This window comes from Balearica regulorum, chromosome 2 (genome assembly GCF_011004875.1).
Source record: "Balearica regulorum gibbericeps isolate bBalReg1 chromosome 2, bBalReg1.pri, whole genome shotgun sequence".
Lineage (NCBI taxonomy): Eukaryota > Metazoa > Chordata > Aves > Gruiformes > Gruidae > Balearica > Balearica regulorum.
The window spans coordinates 146,740,934-146,760,032 of NC_046185.1; the positions used below are offsets into that span (position 1 = coordinate 146,740,934).

General features: G+C 37.2%; 1 protein-coding gene across 1 annotated transcript in view; it reads left to right on the forward strand.

The window, feature by feature from the left end:
- MALRD1 (MAM and LDL receptor class A domain containing 1) overlaps positions 1–19,099 on the forward strand; it is a 283,169-nt gene that overhangs the window by 186,295 nt on the left and 77,775 nt on the right. The window contains exons 29-31 of the mRNA XM_075746327.1: positions 903–1,031; positions 7,335–7,496; positions 14,332–14,489. Coding sequence (XP_075602442.1) covers positions 903–1,031; positions 7,335–7,496; positions 14,332–14,489 — 449 coding nt within the window. The remainder of the gene's footprint in view (positions 1–902; positions 1,032–7,334; positions 7,497–14,331; positions 14,490–19,099) is intronic.

The following is a 19,099-nucleotide window of genomic DNA, read 5'->3' on the forward strand; positions in this document are numbered from 1 at the left end:
TGTGTCACATTTTAGTCACGTTTGAAGGAAAAAAATTAAGCATATTGCAATTAATAGAGTCAAAATACGTTCTCCTAAATGTCTTATTGCACAACTTGGAGCTCTAGACTGGAAAACAATCTTAGGTTAACAGGAATGCATCTTAAATGTCGCATTTGGGATTATCAGAACCGTTTCGATTAGTGCTAACTGAAATTATGCACCCAGCGCATTGAACTGAAAAATAATTTATGTAAGATTCTTTATAGTCTGATAATTTAGAGGTGGCTGAATCTCAGCACTCTTTGCCTTTGGCCCTAGCGCTTTATGTACAAGTTACTAAGTCACTCTTATTTTATGACATGATTTTCACTCACTTTCAGAGATCATCAAAAATTGTTGTAAAGCAGTTCCTCATATTAAATACCATAAGAGGAATTTCTGGGCAGTTCACACAGAGCAGAAGTTTTTCTAAACTCTTCAAAAAAATTTAAATGTCTTAAAAAGGCTTTAAAAGTTTATGCATTACATAAATGCTTTAAAACATTGATTTTTCTCTAGTTTAAAATGTTCTTATTCCCCAAATGATGTCCTGTAATTAGGAGCAGAATAAAGCCTGTCTGCTTTTCAACACCTCACAGAACCCTTTTTTATGGAACATGCACAACCAATACACTGAGGAAACAGTCATGTTGATACTCAACTGAATTTTCTTCCAGGCAAAACATCCTACCCTAGAAGCTTTGGGCAAGCCCAATACAGTAGTCTAGACATGCATAATGCACCATTGAAAGAGTGAGACCAAATAACATCTGTTGGAAGCAGTAAATCACTGAAGTCATGCTGTATAATGGCTAAACAAATAAAAAACAGCATCCTTTGATTTAATTACAATATTGATTTAAATGTCCTGTTGGTTTCAGTTGGACAGAATCCCAGGGAATGCCCTGCCCTCACTGATTTTGTGTGTGGGAATGAGAATTGCATAGAGTCCCAGTTCATCTGCGACTATAAACCAGACTGTGAAGACCTATCAGATGAAGCTGACTGCAGTAAGTATCTCTTTGTGTATTAATGTAATCTCCAGTTAAAATTATAACTTTAAATTCTGTAGTGTAGCTTAGGTGAATTCACACAACTGCTCAGAAGATAATTACAAGCAGGTTGCCTGCTCCCCCAACACAGAAGGTCTGACATTTTCAGATCCTCAGAGACATTTGCCGCAAAAAAGTATTTAAGTGTGATTTAGTTGCAAAAGTGTGACTTACTCAAACCAAAGATTAAATAAAAAAACAACCAAAAACACCCCAATAGCTTAAGGAACAAAATCGATGTGTTACAATACAAATTAACCCTGAGAAGAAATGTAAACTCATTGTTAAGTTGAAAGCATGGTGACCTGTTAATGATGAATGAGAAAAATAAGTAAACAAAATAACATTTTGACATGATTCTTATATAAAAAGTGGTTTTTTTTAGAAAAACAGACCTGTATTTCCCTTCAGATTAATCTTGTCTTTATGATCTGAGTTGTGTCGCTACTATGTGTTCATTGTTCTTTGTTCTTGCTCCTACTTCAGAGCTATGAAGATATTTTCTTGCTATTACTCCATTACAGAACAATTGGACAAAATCCAGTCTATATTTTGGCAGTCCTAGTGAATACTGAGACAAAATTTGTCTGTAGGTATTCTTCGCTAATGCTGTTTGAGATGGAAGGACACAGCTCAATTTTGAAAACTGGATCAAGTTAACAGGCTTTCCAATTCAACTTGAAACTCAAAAGCAGTAAAACATTGTGCCTTTGTTACTGTACATGTCTTTATTTATAGTCACTGTCCAGACCACACTTTTGGAGCAGGAAACTTAAGCAGTTCAGCAATCAGTTTAATTATTAATCTTCGAGCTGGAAGGCCAAATTCTGCCATAATGCAGATATGATCAAAAGTAACTTTGATGGATAAAGAAAATAAATGCATCCCATGCATCAATTTAGTGCTTACATTGTGTTGAAGTCTAAGTACTCCACTGAAATCAACCAATACTTGGTGATCCCTTGAAAATCAAAGGCATTTTCTCTTGCATGGGATCACTAAATGCTTTGACTGGACAGGGTTACAAATAATGTTCCTATATTGGGTGATGTAAATTATATTGTTTTAGCCAGATAGCAGACTTACAACCTGGAATACATATGAAGATGTCACTATAGGAGATTTAACTTGGAGTTGCTCCCTCTTTATTGTTTTCATAAAAGTCAATAACAGTTCTGAAGTACATATGCTGAAGCTGGTGTCTCTATTTCTATTTTTTACCTCCTGCAATGCTTTGCGTTCCAGTGAATTGTCAGTCATATTCATGGAAATTAATCTACCTTAAATGAATCTACTTGAAATGATGACTTTAAAAGTCTAGCTTTTTTTCAAGTAGATTCCAAGAAAAGATAGATTTTAAACAGATAATTTGTATTTCTTGTATAGAATATTTATATTTTTTTCAGGAATTAGGTGAAGTGCAGCAAAATACTCTGTAAGTTCACCCTTGTAACATTTTTCAGACCTAACAGAGACACAGTAAGTCTGAGTTGAAGTTCTGAAATGAATTTCAACAAGGGCAAGTGCAAGGTCCCACATAATCCCACATAATCTTGGGTCGGGGTAATCCCAAACACAACTACAGGCTGGGTAGAGAATGGATTGAGAGCAGCCCTGAGGAGAAGGACTTGGGACTGTTGGTGGATGAGAAGCTCAATGTGAGCCGGCAGTGTGCACTTGCAGCCCAGAAAGCCAACTGTGTCCTGGGCTGCATCAAAAGAGGCGTGACCAGCAGGTCGAGGGAGGTGATCCTGCCCCTCTACTCCGCTCTTGTGAAACCCCACCTGGACTACTGCGTCCAGCTCTGGGGGCCCCAGTACAGGAGAGACATGGAGCTGTTGGAGCAAGTCCAGAGGAGGCCACGAAGCTGATCAGAGGGCTGGAGCACCTCTCCTGTGAGTTCAGGCTGAGAGAGTTGGGATTGTTCAGCCTGGAGAAAAGAAGGCTCCAGGGAGACTGTAGAGCACCTTCCAGTACCTAAAGGGGCCTACAGGAAAGCTGGAGAGGGATTGTTTACAAGGACATGTAGTGATAGGACAGGACAAGGGGTAATGGCTGAAAACTGAAAGAGGGCAGATTTAGATTAGATATTAGAAAAAAAAAATCTTCATTATGAGTGCGGTGAGGCACTGGCACATGTTGCCCAGAGAGGTTGTGGATGCCCCCTCCCTGGCAGTGTTCAAGGCCAGGTTGGATGGGGCTTTGGGCAACGTGGTCTAGTGGAGGGTGTCCCTACCCATGGCAGGGGGTTGGAACTAGATGATCTTTAAGGTCCCTTCCAACCCAAACCATTCTATGATTCTATAAATTGCTGTCCAACATAAACTGCTCTGTAAAGATATTCCGAAAACTATCAAGGCACTTGATTTATTCTGTAAATATTGTTACAGAATAAAGTAGCTTGGTTGGGTGGAGGTGTCCTGTGTTGTCTGGAAGGACTGTGGTAACATCAATTCTCTTGTCTTAGATAATAGAAGGAAACATATCAGGACATAAATGATCTTGAATCACAGTAAAGCAACACCATGTTTGCTACACTGCAGAAAAGCTTTTCCAAAGGAAGAAAAAAAACAACCCACAATGATACTCACTTTAAATAAATAGAGTAGAATATCCTTTTATTGTAGATGGAAAGGTTGTAGTTACATCAAAATATTTTCATCAACCTTTAGTCTTGCTGTTACTGCAGAACTGACAAAATATCAAGTTAACAGTAGAGGATAGATGCTGTAATCTGGCATACAGAATACCCAGATAAATGTCAGGTATAATATTTCCCTATCTGCTATATCTTAGTTCCAACAAATGAGGCCTTACTTTGGGATAAACATATCGTTTCCCTGAATGTATATCTTATAGATGGAAATAAACATCATTAATGGGCACATAATACCTTCTAGATATGGAAACCTCATTTTTTAATGAAAAGGCAACAGGAGCTGCTTAATCAGAAAAGAGAGCAGAACAGGCACAGAGAAAGCCCTTCGTAGTCTAACCTGCCCCATCGTAAGTGGTTATGGACACTTTTGTCTGCAATTTTCTCCTTTTCTCTGAGCTCAAGGTCTGAGCTTATTTCACATTCTACTATAGTTTTATACCAGTGTAACTCCAAAGAAGTAAATGGACCATAATGTACTCGGCAGCAATTCCTCTGTGCAGGATTTACAACTGAGTCTGGATGAAATGAATTGAATCCACATAAGCTGGTGAACTCTTTTTTTTTTTTTTTTTTTTTTTTTAATAAACTCACGGAAATTACTTACTCTATGCTTCATTCAATCCAGTCAGGCAATCCTGCAAAATTTTCATTCTCTTTCAGTAACCCAGTGGAAGGACTTATGTGAAAAAAGCACCCATGAAAGCAGTTTCAATTTTCATGAATTGCAGCCAATTACACACCCAGATTTGATTAATAGCAAACCTCAGTGTTGATGAACCAACTAGAGGAGGGATTGAATTATTGAAATAAAAGCAATTTTTCAGATAAATGGAACAATCTTCTTCTGATGGCTTCTAAATAGGCTCTGTTTACCCATAAAATAAAAAGTACCCAGCCAGTGCAGATATGTCGGGTGACTCCATCAACCCTGTAAATATTGTTCATAAATCTTGTGTTAATAATTGCCTTCTGAATGCACTGTTAAGATAATAGGGTAAAATTCCTGAAGTCAGCTAATCTATTATGACTAGTCTAAATTCCAAATGCATTTGGACTTTGGTCTTGTTAGAACTGTACAAGAAAATTGTACTTGCTCTTTCGATTAATGGGTTCCTTCTTTGCCCTACCTGCATGTGAGGGTGTTTGGTGTTCAAGTTAGACTTTATTAGGCTTACATGACTCTTGTAATGCAGCGTCAATGGGGATGCTCAGTGCATTTGTGTATTCCTTTCATGATTCCTGAAGGTCATGCTGTGACTAACACTAACACAAGCCCATAACAGTTGAGGTGGGAAGGCACCTCTGGAGATTGTCTAGTCCAACCTCCTGCTCAAAATACAGTCTACTGCAATAAGTTACTCAGGGCTGTGCCAGTCAGGTTTTTAATATCTGCAAGGATGGAGACTCCACAACCTCTTTGGGCAACCTGTGCCAGTGTTTGACTAGCCAGAAGGTAAAAAAATATTTTCTTAACCTTAAAAAGTGCTTCCTGTATTTGTGCCCTCTGCCTCTTGTCCTGACACTGGGCACCACTGAGAAGAGCCTGGCTTTATCTTCTTTACATCCTGACAGAAAGTTTTTATACACACTGACAAAATCCCACTAAGCTTTCTCTTCTCCAGGGTGAACAGTCCCAGCTCTCTTGACCTCTCCTCAAGACAGATGCATCTGTCCCTTGCAGTTCAGTGAGGGTACGGTACATTACAGAACAATACAGATCCTTCTCCTAGCAGTCAGTGGGATATAGGTTATTCACTGGATCAAAATTGTTCTTCTTTTAAGATACTTGTCCTATACATTTAACTAAGGTGACACATTTTTGCAGAAAAGCAAGTCTATTGGATTACAGTGTGTGTACAGATCTTGAACATACAAACCAGGTTTATGATAATGATAAGTTGTTCTTACAAAGGATGGCATCAGTTTTTCTTGTAGCATCAGAGTAGAAAATAGAAAAAAAAAAACAACCAACAAATCAGTAAAATGTAATTAAATCTCCTCTTTATATGTATTCTTTTTACCTGTATCTCTTATACCTGGGCAATGATACATAAATAATTGTATTTTAGTGTTGCAGAATATTTCTAGATCAAGAAACATATTCTAAATCCTCAAGTCCATTTGAAGTTCTGAAATAGTGACAGTCAGACCTATTTCTAAAGTGCATGACTGACTGCGATATTTAATAGTTTGGAACCTTTTCCCAGAATCCTCTCAGAGGGGAAGCCCTCACTCTCACTCAGCAGTCTTGCAGCTGCCTCTGCTTTATAGCTAAGAAAAAGACCTTTAGAAGCCAAAGAAGAGTTTGTCATTCTGTTTGATTCTTCTCTACCACAGCATTTGTATAATTTTGTTGATTATTTATTTTTCCAAAGAAGTCACCTGAAGCATTGGAGGCAGATCTAGAAATGGGAGGTTTAACAAAGGTCTCCTGAATTCACTCAGTCTCCTACTCACTAGAACTTCTCTCTCATCCTAAAACTGCTTTCATGCATAACATTCACAAGGATGAGTGTCTCGGTTTAACCCAGCAGGCAGCTAAAACAACCACATAGCTGTTTGTTCACTCCTCCTTCCCGGTGGGATGGGAGAGAGAATTGAAAATGAAAAAAAAAAAAACCCAAATCTCAAAACCAAAAAACTCTTGGGTTAAGATAAAGACAGTTTAATAGGACAAAAAAGGAAGAAGAGGAAGAGGAAGAGGAAGAGGAAGAGGAGGAAGAAGAAGAAGAAGAAGAAGAAGAAGAAGAAGAAGAAGAAGAAGAAGAAGAAGAAGAAGAAGAAGAAGAAGAAGAAGAAGAAGAAGAAGAAGAAGAAGAAGAAGAAAACAAGAGCAACAATAATAAAATATACGAAGCAAGTGATGCACAGCACAATTTCTCACCACCTGAAGTTGATGCTCCACAAGACCCCGAGCTGCCCCGCCTTTCAGCCCACCCCCAGTTATAAATGAAACATGACTTCATACAGTATGCAATATCCCTTTGGCCACTTTGGGTCAGCTGTCCTGGCTGTGTCCTCTCCCAGCTTCTTGGGTGCCCCCCACCTTCTCGTTGGCAGGGCAGTATGAGAAGCTGACAAGTCCTTGACTGCTTGGCAACAACCAAAAACATCAGTGTGTTATCAACATTACTCTCATCCTAAATCCAAAACACAGCACTATACCAGCAGCTAGGAAGAAAATTAACTCCATCCCTGCAGAAACCAGGACAATGAGCCAACATATGTTCATGAAAAATGCCACTGTGGAAATGGAGTCCAGTTTTGCTAGCTGATAGGCTGGGAATGATTCGGTTCATTCACCTTGAATATTAATTAAAACTGGTGAAGTTATCAAGACTTGAGGACATTCCTTTGTCCTCAAGACTTACATTGTCATATATCTGTAATAATGTTTAAGGCTGTTTATACCTGCTTGGGAAGCAAAGGGTATTTTTTCTTTTCTCACTAACTACCATATATTATTTCTGTCGGTACTTAGAACACAGGGGATCTTAGCATTAGCCAAACAGAATCCTTTCCATTACCGTGTACAGTATGTTCATTATAGCCTTTTACATGTAAGAGCTGAGATGATGATTTACTTCTTGCTGTATTTTCAGGTTACTACACAAATATTCCTGGAAGTTGTAACTTTGAAACAGAAGATCAAGAATGGACCACTGTATGTGGATTAACACAAGACCCTAGTGATGATTTTGACTGGAATATCAGCAACAGTGCTGTAACTGATCAAACAGGTCCTGATACTGACCATACACCAGGTAGTGGCATGTGTCCTACATCACTTTTGGGAAAACGAAATATTCACTGAATTAAAAAAAATAAAAGTCTTGTAGAGTTAATGCTAAGATAACAGCAAATCTCAGGTTGAGCTTACTGTATATGCAGACAAATCATAGTCAGCAATCAGCACGGTTCACAAAGCAGTTCCAACAAGCATTTAAAATGTTCCCTTTTGTGTTAAAATTACAATAGAGGATAACTATCACAAAAAAACCATGCAAAAAATAGATATTAAATGTTTTAATATATTGAATCTTGTCATTTATACTATCTGGTAACTTCTATCTGAACACAAAACCAAACATCTTGGCATAGGAGCCTATTACCAACATTTCTAATCATTGCTTCAGCAGCACTGTAATTTTATAGATTGCTCATTTCGGGGTGGTCCTGATTACATCATTCTTTATGCTCCACATCATCTTGACGCATTTGTTTAGCAATTTCCTAGACAATGAACTGCTAAATATAATGTGAAGATACTAATTAATCATCACATCTGGGGCACAACAGACCTCTTTCTAAAACGATACGACATGCCTGTACAAATGCAGTAACTGTCTCCATCTCTGCAATGATATTATTAATTAAGGGTCCATTTGAAAACGTCTGAAGAACTACAGATATGAAAATTTTAATACAATGGAAGAGGATATATTTGACAATAATCACGGGTCACTAAGACATTTCAGCAAGTCGTGCTCAGAAATGCTGTAACAATGAATGCTGAGCAGCTGAAAACCTCTGGATAAACCAAGGTGCAAATAATAGTCCAGCCATCCATTTCTCTTAGGCCACCTGAGCTCCAATGTAGAGTTTATATTATGTAGCACCTTGACTGAGACCATCTGATGACCCTGACCATGCTGTAGTCAATCTCTGGAAGACCTTGTTGCATTGTAGGCATTTTTATAGGTAACTCCACAAAAATATCATCTTTGTGTTTCCAATATCAGCTTGCAAGCAGATGAAGCAACATTAGGATGTCTTTCTAACCTCTAGCTAACTGGTGTTCAAGAACCAATTTATTCTGAGAACTCAGCTTAATCTGTTGTTATCGTTCCCTCTCTCAATCACCAGCTCTGCATTTTTCTCACCTTTCACTAGTATTTTAGTCACTCCTTATAGAAGTCACTGAATTCAAATGAAATTTCTGTATGAAACCTCATATGTCAAGTCCCAGTACTCATGGTTTCTGTTAATGTATCTGCAGTATGAATGACAAATTTCAGCTATACAAACAGTCTGACTTTAAAAGTTGAATTCTCTAAAAGTGTAACTGGCTACTCCTCTCCTTGTCAAAGTTTTAAATAATCTACTTTTCCTGGAGTGTGGTACCATCCTAATGAATACTAGAAAAACATGCAGTCATTCACTGATCCTTAAAGAATAGCTGAGGAGCAGCGTGTGTGGATGCACATGATTAATGCTCCTACATAAGATAGTGGCTTGCCGGAAATATTAATATAGAAGTTTTTTCCTAGATGCCCCTACAAGATGTTGCTGACAGACTACTACCAGAATGCCTATGGATTGTTATGTAGACAGCAAGCTGTAATTATATATTCTATAAATACAAAATCATATAATATATTATATAGAGAATAGAATAACATAACATAACATAACATAACATAACATAACATAACATAACATAACATAACATAACATATCTGGATGGTATATTAATTTCCATCATAAATGTACCAATGTCTATTTGAGAAGTGCTTAGCTTTCCTTTCCAGAAGCTTTAATGGTTAGAAACCCTATTTTAATTTCCACCTAATTAGCAAAGTATAGTTAGTATTCAACATAGAACTATCACAGTCTCTACTGGTTTTCACTTGGATTTGTAAGCAGCATGATCTCCAGGTTTTGAGTCTTTTTTGGTGTTTTACATTTCCAAAATCAGCAGAGACATCTTATCAGCATGTGGCAATAACCATTTCTGTCCTACTCATTTATCTTCCCTTTTCCTTTAGAGGATTCTGCACCTGCTGCAGGAGCTGCTTACCTGATCATGAGAGAACTTCTTATCTGCCACAAATCACAGTTTTTCATTTTAGAGGAAGCAGACATCCATACCAGTTTGTGTTGCTATTGCAGGCTGTAAATCTGGAAGTTCATTCCTCTTGGAAAGGGACAGAACAGACAGGTAGAGGTAGAAACTATTGCAGTTGTCCCAGGCAAGCTGTTCCTTGCAAATCAGTTGTCTGACTTGCATTCTTGCTGTTATTTTGATGCAGTGTGATGACAAAACAACTACTAGCCCTTGGCCCTGCAAGGAGAGTTTGGATGCTTTTCTATTTCAGTTTCTCTCATTTAATTGGTTCTTCTTTGCTTCTGTGAAATTACCCAGCAATTGTGAGAAAAACAAAGTTAATAAAAAGCAAAGCAAAAGGAAAACAGAATTAGAGCAAATGTGTTTGCAGAATTACCCATAACTGTAATTTACTTGTAAATTAACTGGGCAAGAAATATTCACATTAGCTATAGAGAAAAGGAATCACTTGTCAGAATTGCCAACAGCCTAGATACTGATGACCTGTAATGTCCAGAAGTATCTATCAGCTCATTCCTGTCCCAAATCCAATTCCTTCTTGCTCCAAACTCATTTCCTCTAGGTACTAAGCATATAAATTCATTGTACAGACTGTACATGCCATTATAGCAATATCAGGAAGCCTGTGATATTATGCCAAATTTGTATTAAACATATTGGCACAACTTTGTGTGAAGGAATCTCATATTGATTTAAATGTCTTATGTTGCTTCATCTAGCACAACTTAAATTGACATTACAGATTTCAGATGGGTAGAAATGTTCATTTGAAAAAAAAATTTGCATCAGTTTAACAAAACTTACTTATTGCATTGGTACAGTATCTGGGAGACAATAAGTCCCATGATTTGAAAACAAAGACTTTTAGTGGTAAATAACAGCTATGCTTCACCTGTTTAACATTCTGCAATCTGACCAGTGTGTTGCTAATGCAGGTCTCAAATTTAAAAATATTCCTTTCCATACATTTCCTTCTCAAATCATTCATTCTTGTTCAAAACCAGGACACTTTCAACCTTTTGCTACTGCATCCATGAGCTATTTAAATATTCAGAGGGTGTAGCTGATCAAGTGCAGAACATTTCACCCTCTAAAACTTCAGCCAAATGCCAAAGCAAGCTTGTTTAACTTTTACTATATATCATATATCGTTTTGCTATATATCATATATCATGTACTAAGGAGTCAGGCACCTTGGTCTTCCAGTTTGCTGGTCAGTATGCGACTATATAGGACCATTCTATTTATGAATAATATAGTATATCTGTGTCATTATAATCTTTCAAATAGTTTTTTTTTTTTTTCCACTCCTGAGAAAATTCACATCTTTCTTGAAAAAGCTTGAGGCATAACATGATACCCATATAACTTCACCTGAAATCTTCATCTCAAATAAGATTGCTTCAAAGACAGCAAGAGAAACTAAGAACATTTCCTTGACACTCATTACAATTTAAAAATACTCCAAATTCTGGTTTTCCTTTGACTGGGATCCAAACTGAATAATTCTCACTTTGAACAAATGAGCATATGCAGGTCTGTAAGAATGGCTTGTTGGCTAGCAGTTTGAAACCCCATTACATAGCTTCACTTTTTATGCAAAAGGCCTAAATTGCAATCAATTTTAGGTAGAAATAACTTCAGCTCACTTTAATTGGGAAATATTTTTTGAAATTTTCACCCCAGTCCAAGTGGGTCTGACTCCTGAAGTAACACAGCAATGAGCAGCTTTCTGGTTTTGCTTTGTTAAAATCCGTATTGGCCACCTTACTACTAAGAAGTGCTAGATTGTATCTCATATCGATCTTGCAGCTGAAAAAAAACTTCTTATTTTTGTTCTAACACAAAATTTTATAGTGATGGAAAAGTGGTAGGAGAAGGAAATCATTTGTCTTCTAGGTCTTATAATAAGGCTGCCAGCTGGGGGGCTTTCATCAGTCTGACAGAAAATTTAGCAATCATGCCTCAGCATATGATGTTTATACTATTTGAATAATTTGTCAATATAGGGAAAGGCTAAATTTTAGAAATTAAGTTGTGTTCATCAGTATCTGGTTTGTTTTACAAATATTTCTTTCCTTTCCAGAACAGCAATTAGTGCATTGAATGTTCCTTCTGTGCATCTGCCTCAAGACCATCACTACCAACACTCTCTTTACAATCATACCTTCTTAAAAGTTACATCCTACACAGATGCATAAATCATATGCCTTATTCTTCACAAATCTTTGTTCTCGAATTATTTTACTTTAATGCAGCCTGAAATTTGAGAAACTTTAAATTGCAGAGCATATGAAACTAAACTCCTAGATTCAGCTGCAGAATACATGAACTCATATATGAGGGGTGGGTATACAGGGTGATATGAAGGCACAAAGTTTATTTTTAAGAATTTGAGAATTTATTGCCATAAGAAAAAGAAGATGGTATTGTGCAGATGCACAATTTACACAAGTTCATCCATACTTAATTCAGGTTTGGGACAGTAATTTTTGTGACAGTAATGTTTGGAGTTCTTATCCAGAAGCTCCTACTTGTTGACTTCTGCAAGAGCTGGAGGTATGGTATAGTGAAGAGATACCATAGTTTAGAAAGTACTGTTTTGCCCAGTTTACAGACAGAGACTGAATATATGTATGCACCTACAGAGTCTTTCTATTTTATATTTGTATTTCATGGTGTCCTTGAGATCAGCTTCCCAGGTGACCCAAAGGTGTGGTATGTGTGCCCTCTGCAGAGGACAGCACACAAGCACACCAAGCCATGGCTCCACATTAGCTCTGTAATACAGGTAGGACACTCATGCCTCTCATGAGCTGGAATGATCCTTCCACAAGAGTAATGCAAGGATTACTCCTTACCAGGAGGCCTGTCCTTCTGCATTTCGGACCACAGACTGTCTGTATGGCCATGACTGGAGCATATCCCACCACAGGAGAACTGTCTGAAGGGGATAGCTTGACCTTAGTGGCCTCTATGCCCCTTACCTTAGATAAAAAATGTATCTCTACCCCTCTGTTTTGGCAGCAAAGCTGTTTGGTCAGTAAAACTACATTAAGAGGCCTTACCAGGCTGTCCAGACCTGCTCCCTGAGAGCTCAGAGCTTCAGCAGCCACTTGCAGTGGCTGTTGCCAGGTGGTGTGGGTGAAGAGGACTTGTGCATTTCATCCATTGATACTTGCAGCTACTCTCTACTTGACCCTCACCAAATAGCAGCACGTGTTCAGCCAGCTGTACTCCTCTTGAGCAGGTCTTAACACTACCCTCAGCCTACCAGGACTAAAAAAACAAGCCACAGTTACAAAAATGAAGGTAATTCTGACAGGAATGAACTTACCTTAGATAAAATATGCTACTTGAATACTGATACAACTTCCTAGCCCCTCCTAATTCCAGTCTAGCTTGATCAAAGTCTCAGTCACTGTCAAGCCTTCTCCTTGTAAAGGACTGCAAAGCTAAGCTAAAGCTTTAGTTTTGAGCCTGGGTATTATGATCTTGAGGTAGAAGAATGGTATTTTTTTGGTTTGGTTTGGGTTTGGGTTTGTTTGAAGAAACCCTTTTAAGATAGTTAACCATTCTACAGCTATTCTGGCTGCAGCTAAGGCATACTAGATTAGAAAGAGCACACTGTGCTTTACCTGCCACCATAGTACACTGACAGTGAAATTACAGGGAGACCAAATCTGGAAAGATGTCAGAACCCCATTCCCAATGAAAACTGAAGAAAGCCCTTGAACAAGACAAAAACTTGATCTGGTTTTTATGAACAGGAATTCAGTCTTTTACATCATGAACAAGAATTGAGCCATGGAGTTGAAACTTTCTTTGGAGTAGTTCAACTACTCCAAAACAACTACTGACTTAGCTCTGATCTTCAGGTGTTGCTTCTTTTGGATTTATGAGGAAATTGTCTGCTAAGGTCTTCTGTGTACTGCAGCTCAGGGCAGCCCTAACAGGTGCCCTCCTTTTTATTCTTCTCTTCACTACAGATGCTTTTGTCATACTCTTCTTTCCATGCAGGACCAAACCTTGCTTTTACCATAGCAGATGGAATTAAAGTGATTACAAAGAAGGGGTTACTGCCAATTAATTTAAAAAACAACAACAACAAACAAACAAAACCCAAAACAAACAAACAAACAAAAACCACAAAGAAAAAAAACAAGTCAGCAGCATTATTCATCTATTCAACCACTTGCTTTTGGTGGTATGTGGTCACGTTAGGTGATAGGCCTCTTTTGGTGTGTAAGAAGGGGGCATCTCTTTCTGCTTGAAACTGAACGATGAATTTTCTTGTATACTACCTTGTGGGTTTTCAACAGCAGCTGAATGATAGGAAACGTGGATATCTTGGCCCACTAACAAGCCTCAGGGCTTTGATGCATTCCCTAATGCCATGCTGCACAACAGGGAATTTTCCTGGGTAAGAGTTATCAGCAAAGGTGCTCCTGATTCCTGCAATGTCAAACTGATCCTTAGAATCTGTGAGTGAGTGTTTGTGTTTGCAACATGTTTTCAATTTGTTATTCAAATATGAATCGAGTATTTACACAAGGATAAAAAAGGCACACTGTGTTCTGAGGAAGGTTGCGTTAATACTGTATGTAAAACCCAGAAATATAAAAGTATTAACATGGAAGATTGCTGTACAACCAAGGTAGGTTATATGTGTGTGCAGTAAAAGATACCAGTATCTGAAGCATCAAGTAGTATTGAAAAAATTATAAATGTTTTTTTATTTTTTTGTTAAGGTAGAGGACAGCGGTTTTTGTATGTAAATTCATCTGCTCAGAAGGAAGGAAACAGAGCGAGAATAATTACTACCAAACTCTTCCCAGCTAGCCTCGGAGTCTGTAGGGTTCGGTTCTGGTTCTGGATGTTTGCTTCTAGGCAAACAGGACTCTTAAAGGTAAGAGAAAAAGCACTTCTACTACATTGTGACATAGTAATATTTGCTTTAGTAGTATTTGTATTTTTGTCTAGAATGAGCAAAATCTCAGAGCTTATATTAGCAGTACTTCACAACTTCATTGCAGTTACACCTATATACAGAATTTTTGCCAGCAAGATCAAGTGACAATTCTGTTTTAGTTTTAATTCCACTTGAAGTCCTTTTGCTATATATGTAAGAATTAACATTGCATGTTTGACTGCCATACTGAAACTTACTGAACATCAGCACAGTTCTCTGCACAATTCACTCTTTAACATAAAATAGAGGTAGTTTCCAATATTTAGGACAAAAACAATATGTGGTTTAAAATAAAAGTTTTAAACATTATTAAAGTCACCATGTATGGATAGTGTTTGATTAAAATAACTGGAAATAAAGCATTTAACCATATTAACAATTATAGCTCAAGCTTCCATGAAAACGTCTTCTTGCTGTTCCCCAAGCATCCTTAATGGGCACACTTTTAGTTGTTAAGTACCCTAGTAAAGGTCCAAGCAGTGATCATTTCATGTGGCTCACTGAATAAATATGTTACATACTGCTTTTTTTAGAGGACTGAGCAAGACTCCTATCTATGGCAATTTGTTAAATTTTGGAAATACAGGTTATGTCAGTTTTGCTATGTGTGACAGAATATAAAAATTTGCACATACTACCAAACTCCTGAACTAAATTCATCTATGTTAAAAATGAGCAAGAATATTTTTGTGGTCGTGGAACTGGAATTAGGTCAGGAAGTTTGGACCACTGTTTTTGTACTTATTCTATTTGTCTTTGGTCTGGTTCTCCGCTGTAAAGGACAATCATAGCATAATTCCATATGACTATAGTGCAATTCAGGCTGGAAAGGCCTCAGGAGGTCTCTAGTCCAACCTCCTGCTCCAAGCAGGGTCAGCTACAAGATCACCCTACAAGGCGCACAAATTTACCCAGTTGGGTCTTGAAAACGTCCATAAACAGAGATCATGCAATCTCTCTGGGCAGCCTCTGCCACTGCCCAATTGTCTAGCATGAAAAGGTTTCTCCTTATATCCAGCCAAAGAATAATGTTACCTTTCATTCCACCTTTTGTCTGTCTTTTTTTTAAGTAATTTTTTTCAGGATGGGGTTTGCATCTCAATTTTATCTCCAGCACCTAGTTCATGGAGACTCTGAGTATTGCTATAAATTTAAGCAGATACTTCTACTTTTCAAACTGATTTTAAATAAGTTTCAAATTATTTTATATTTAACATTTCTTTCTATTCAGTGAATAAAAATGCTCGTAATGTATTATTCCCAAATATACTCAGTTAGTTAAAATGAATTTTTTAAGAATTGTCTGCCATCTTGTAATTTTATTATCTGAACAGAGCTTTTAAAATGTTCCACCATGTCTTCAGATCCATTCTTTCCAGTTTACATTATTTATCCTTCCACATATACAAACTCTGAACAGTAATATTAAGAAAACAAGAGCAGGTAAAGGTCAAGAGCACTTCCAGACTAAATTGAAGCAAAAAGCAAACAGCAATTTCTTTTTGGATCTGTTGGTATCTGAAATACTGAGATTATCTTTTTGTTTAAATTCAAGCATCTTGGACATTACAGCATGCAAGAGTGCAGACAAAACTTTCTTGAAGGAGCTTCTGAAGTTTTTCAAGCATCACAGAAAACTTAGAATTAGTGAATAAGTAGATGTGTGTGGCCTATGTGTGAGTTAGTGAATTAACAGGCAGACAGCCAAGCAGAGCTTTTTTTTTTTTTTTTTTTTTTTTTGCATTTCAGACTAGTTTAATTAACTGTCATTACCTTCCATTTCATAAAGAGATCCATAAAGAAATGTCTTACTCCCACACAGAAATAAGGCTCCCTGTTTATGGCTTTGCAACATGTACTGTTTATGTAGAAACATGTAACAATATTCATAACAGACTGAAGTACTCAGCAAGGAATTGTCATCCTATCACAGACCCAATTTACCCTTATGGATGTTTTGGGTTTTTTCTATCAAACTAGTAATCTATTTCAGCACCAACTGTTGCTGTTATGAAATCAAGAATATAAATGAACTGTAAACATTTAAGTAAAAAACAACCCTAAAAGAACAAAAAAGAAAAACAAAGAAACCAACAGCCCAAAACTTCAAAAGCAACAGCTCAGTGAAGATTTTTGTTCAGGTTGCACTGAAGGTGAAAAAAGTCAAACTGTAATAGGAAGTCTGAAGAATGTATTAGAATATAATAACATCTGTACAAAAGCTGATGTTATAGCTGTTATCTGAAATACAGCTATCTGGTCAGGTCTGAATTAAAAAAAAGGACTGCAGAGGCAGAACATAGAGAGATGTGTGATTAAAACAACATGCAGGGAATCTGTAAAAAATAAAGATAAAAATGAAAGATGTCTTGGTATAGGAAGTCGATGTGGTAGAACTACACAAAATAATGGGAAGTTGTGGGAATAATCCCATTTTTAACCAGAAAAGGAACTACTCACTGAGAATAGAGAAAAAGGAATTAGAAGTGCTTCTCTTCTATATTCACAATGCACATTTCAATTGCAGAATTCTATTGTCATAAACTCTGTAATTCGTTCACAGGCAAACCAAAAGAATAGGCTATTATGATGATGATGATGATGATGATGATGTTTAAAAAAAAGACACAATGTTTAGAGCAACTCTTGCATTAACAAAGAATGGATGCTATTTTAAAAAAGGATATCTGAATACTAATGCTTCAGGACATCAGTCAACTGTTAGCCAATAGGAAAATAAAACTTGCTTCATAATGACTAAGTACAAACCCACCAGCTTTTCTTAGGTGTATATGGTAACAGCCTTTGAGAGGTGAGTTATTCAGCACTAAATACATGGCCGGTCTAATACATCAATTAATATGCTCTGAACAAGAATAGGTCTTAATATAAACAATTTTTACTGCATTATGCTACAAATGTAGATTTTTTAAAAATGCATTTCTCTTTATTTTTTATGACTATTTACTTGTATTTAATGAAGCAGGAGATAAGTTTCAGCAAGAAATTGAGGTTATTTTCACGCCTGTTTTATTCCAGCGGGGATCCCATTGGTCATCTCTCAGAGAGACAGAAAACATTCAGCTTTCATTAAGCTTCAGTACTCTGTCTCTGTCTGTTTACTTCAGGAGCTTGTCGTACAGTTGAGAAGTAAAACCAAAATTAATTCCTGATGTGATAGCATCATTCTAATATATCAATTTTCTGCCATGGTATTTGTTGATAGTAACAGAACTGAACTACAGTAAATTTTATTATAGGACAGGTCAATTTTACTAAAAATGACTAAATTTTTTATTACTTCAAACTCATATTTAAAGAAATAAAAAGAAAACAGGTAGATAACTTTTTAAAAGTGCTTCTCTATTGTGACAGTGAATTGTGATACAGTTTTGCTAATCTGGTTTGTGGGCTTTAGAGAAACAATTTCAGATTGCCTCTGGTGTGACATCAGCCCAAGGAAGATGCGCAATGACTGCCAAGGAATGTGAGGAGTTCAAAAGCCTGATCTTAAGGATGTAGAGCAGAAAACATAGTATCATTATTCACTGGAGTCAGTGGGAAGTCTCCTCAGCTGACACAAGTCTCTGGTGCCTAGTGAAGTGAAAATACAGATTGTCTTTCAGAAGATTTTTCCCTTGGCTGGTGATCAAAGACTATGTGTTGGGAATGATGGGAAAATACACCCCTTATTATGCACCTTTCAGATCTGCATTGGTGTCTTGGTTATTAGCCAGTTAATTAACCTTCCAGATGGAACATAGTACCTTCCAGCATGCCAACTGCTAGAGTCAGGCAAGATCAGGAAGATAATATGTTATCTTGAAAAGTCAGCATGAGGGTACAGGAAAGCCACATGAATTATAACAGCTGATGACTAAGTAGAAAATAGCAGTTTATATTTCGTGACCTTCAAAAGTGCATGCACTTTCCTCATCCTCAAAATGAAACAGAAGTTGAAAAAAGAATTCAGGAGTTCCTCACAGGACATGCTGTGGAGAATTAGAACTGAGTCATGATTTTAAGGCAGGAATGGAGTTTGCTAAAGAATGCTGTTCACATATGGACTACAAATGAACCAGCTGGCAAAGGCACGTTGGAGAAAGACCAAGAAGCTAGCATAAAAGCTTCTTAAAATCTCCACGAAGTGTGTATTGGGTATCTTCGCTACTGAGCTTTTCACTCTGCAGTGAATGAAGTGATAGCTCTATTTCTGATGGTTCCTGTTCCTTTTGATTTAGATTGTGCAATCTAGAAATGGTGTCATAGAATCATAGAATCTTTAAGGTTGGAAAAGACCTCTAAGATCATCAAGTCCTACCGTGAACACAGAATGAGGAATAGACAGATACAGGGACTAGTTAGTACAATACATGCTTGTTACTTTTCAATTAAAATGATGGACTTTAGCCCACAACTAGGTCACTATTACCTGGAGCAAATCTTCCCAGACTGGTAGATATAGAGTTGTTCAATGAGACCTCGCTACCAAGTTGGTTTTGGTTTTGGTTTGATTTTTTTCTTAATTACATGCCAAACAGTGGGAT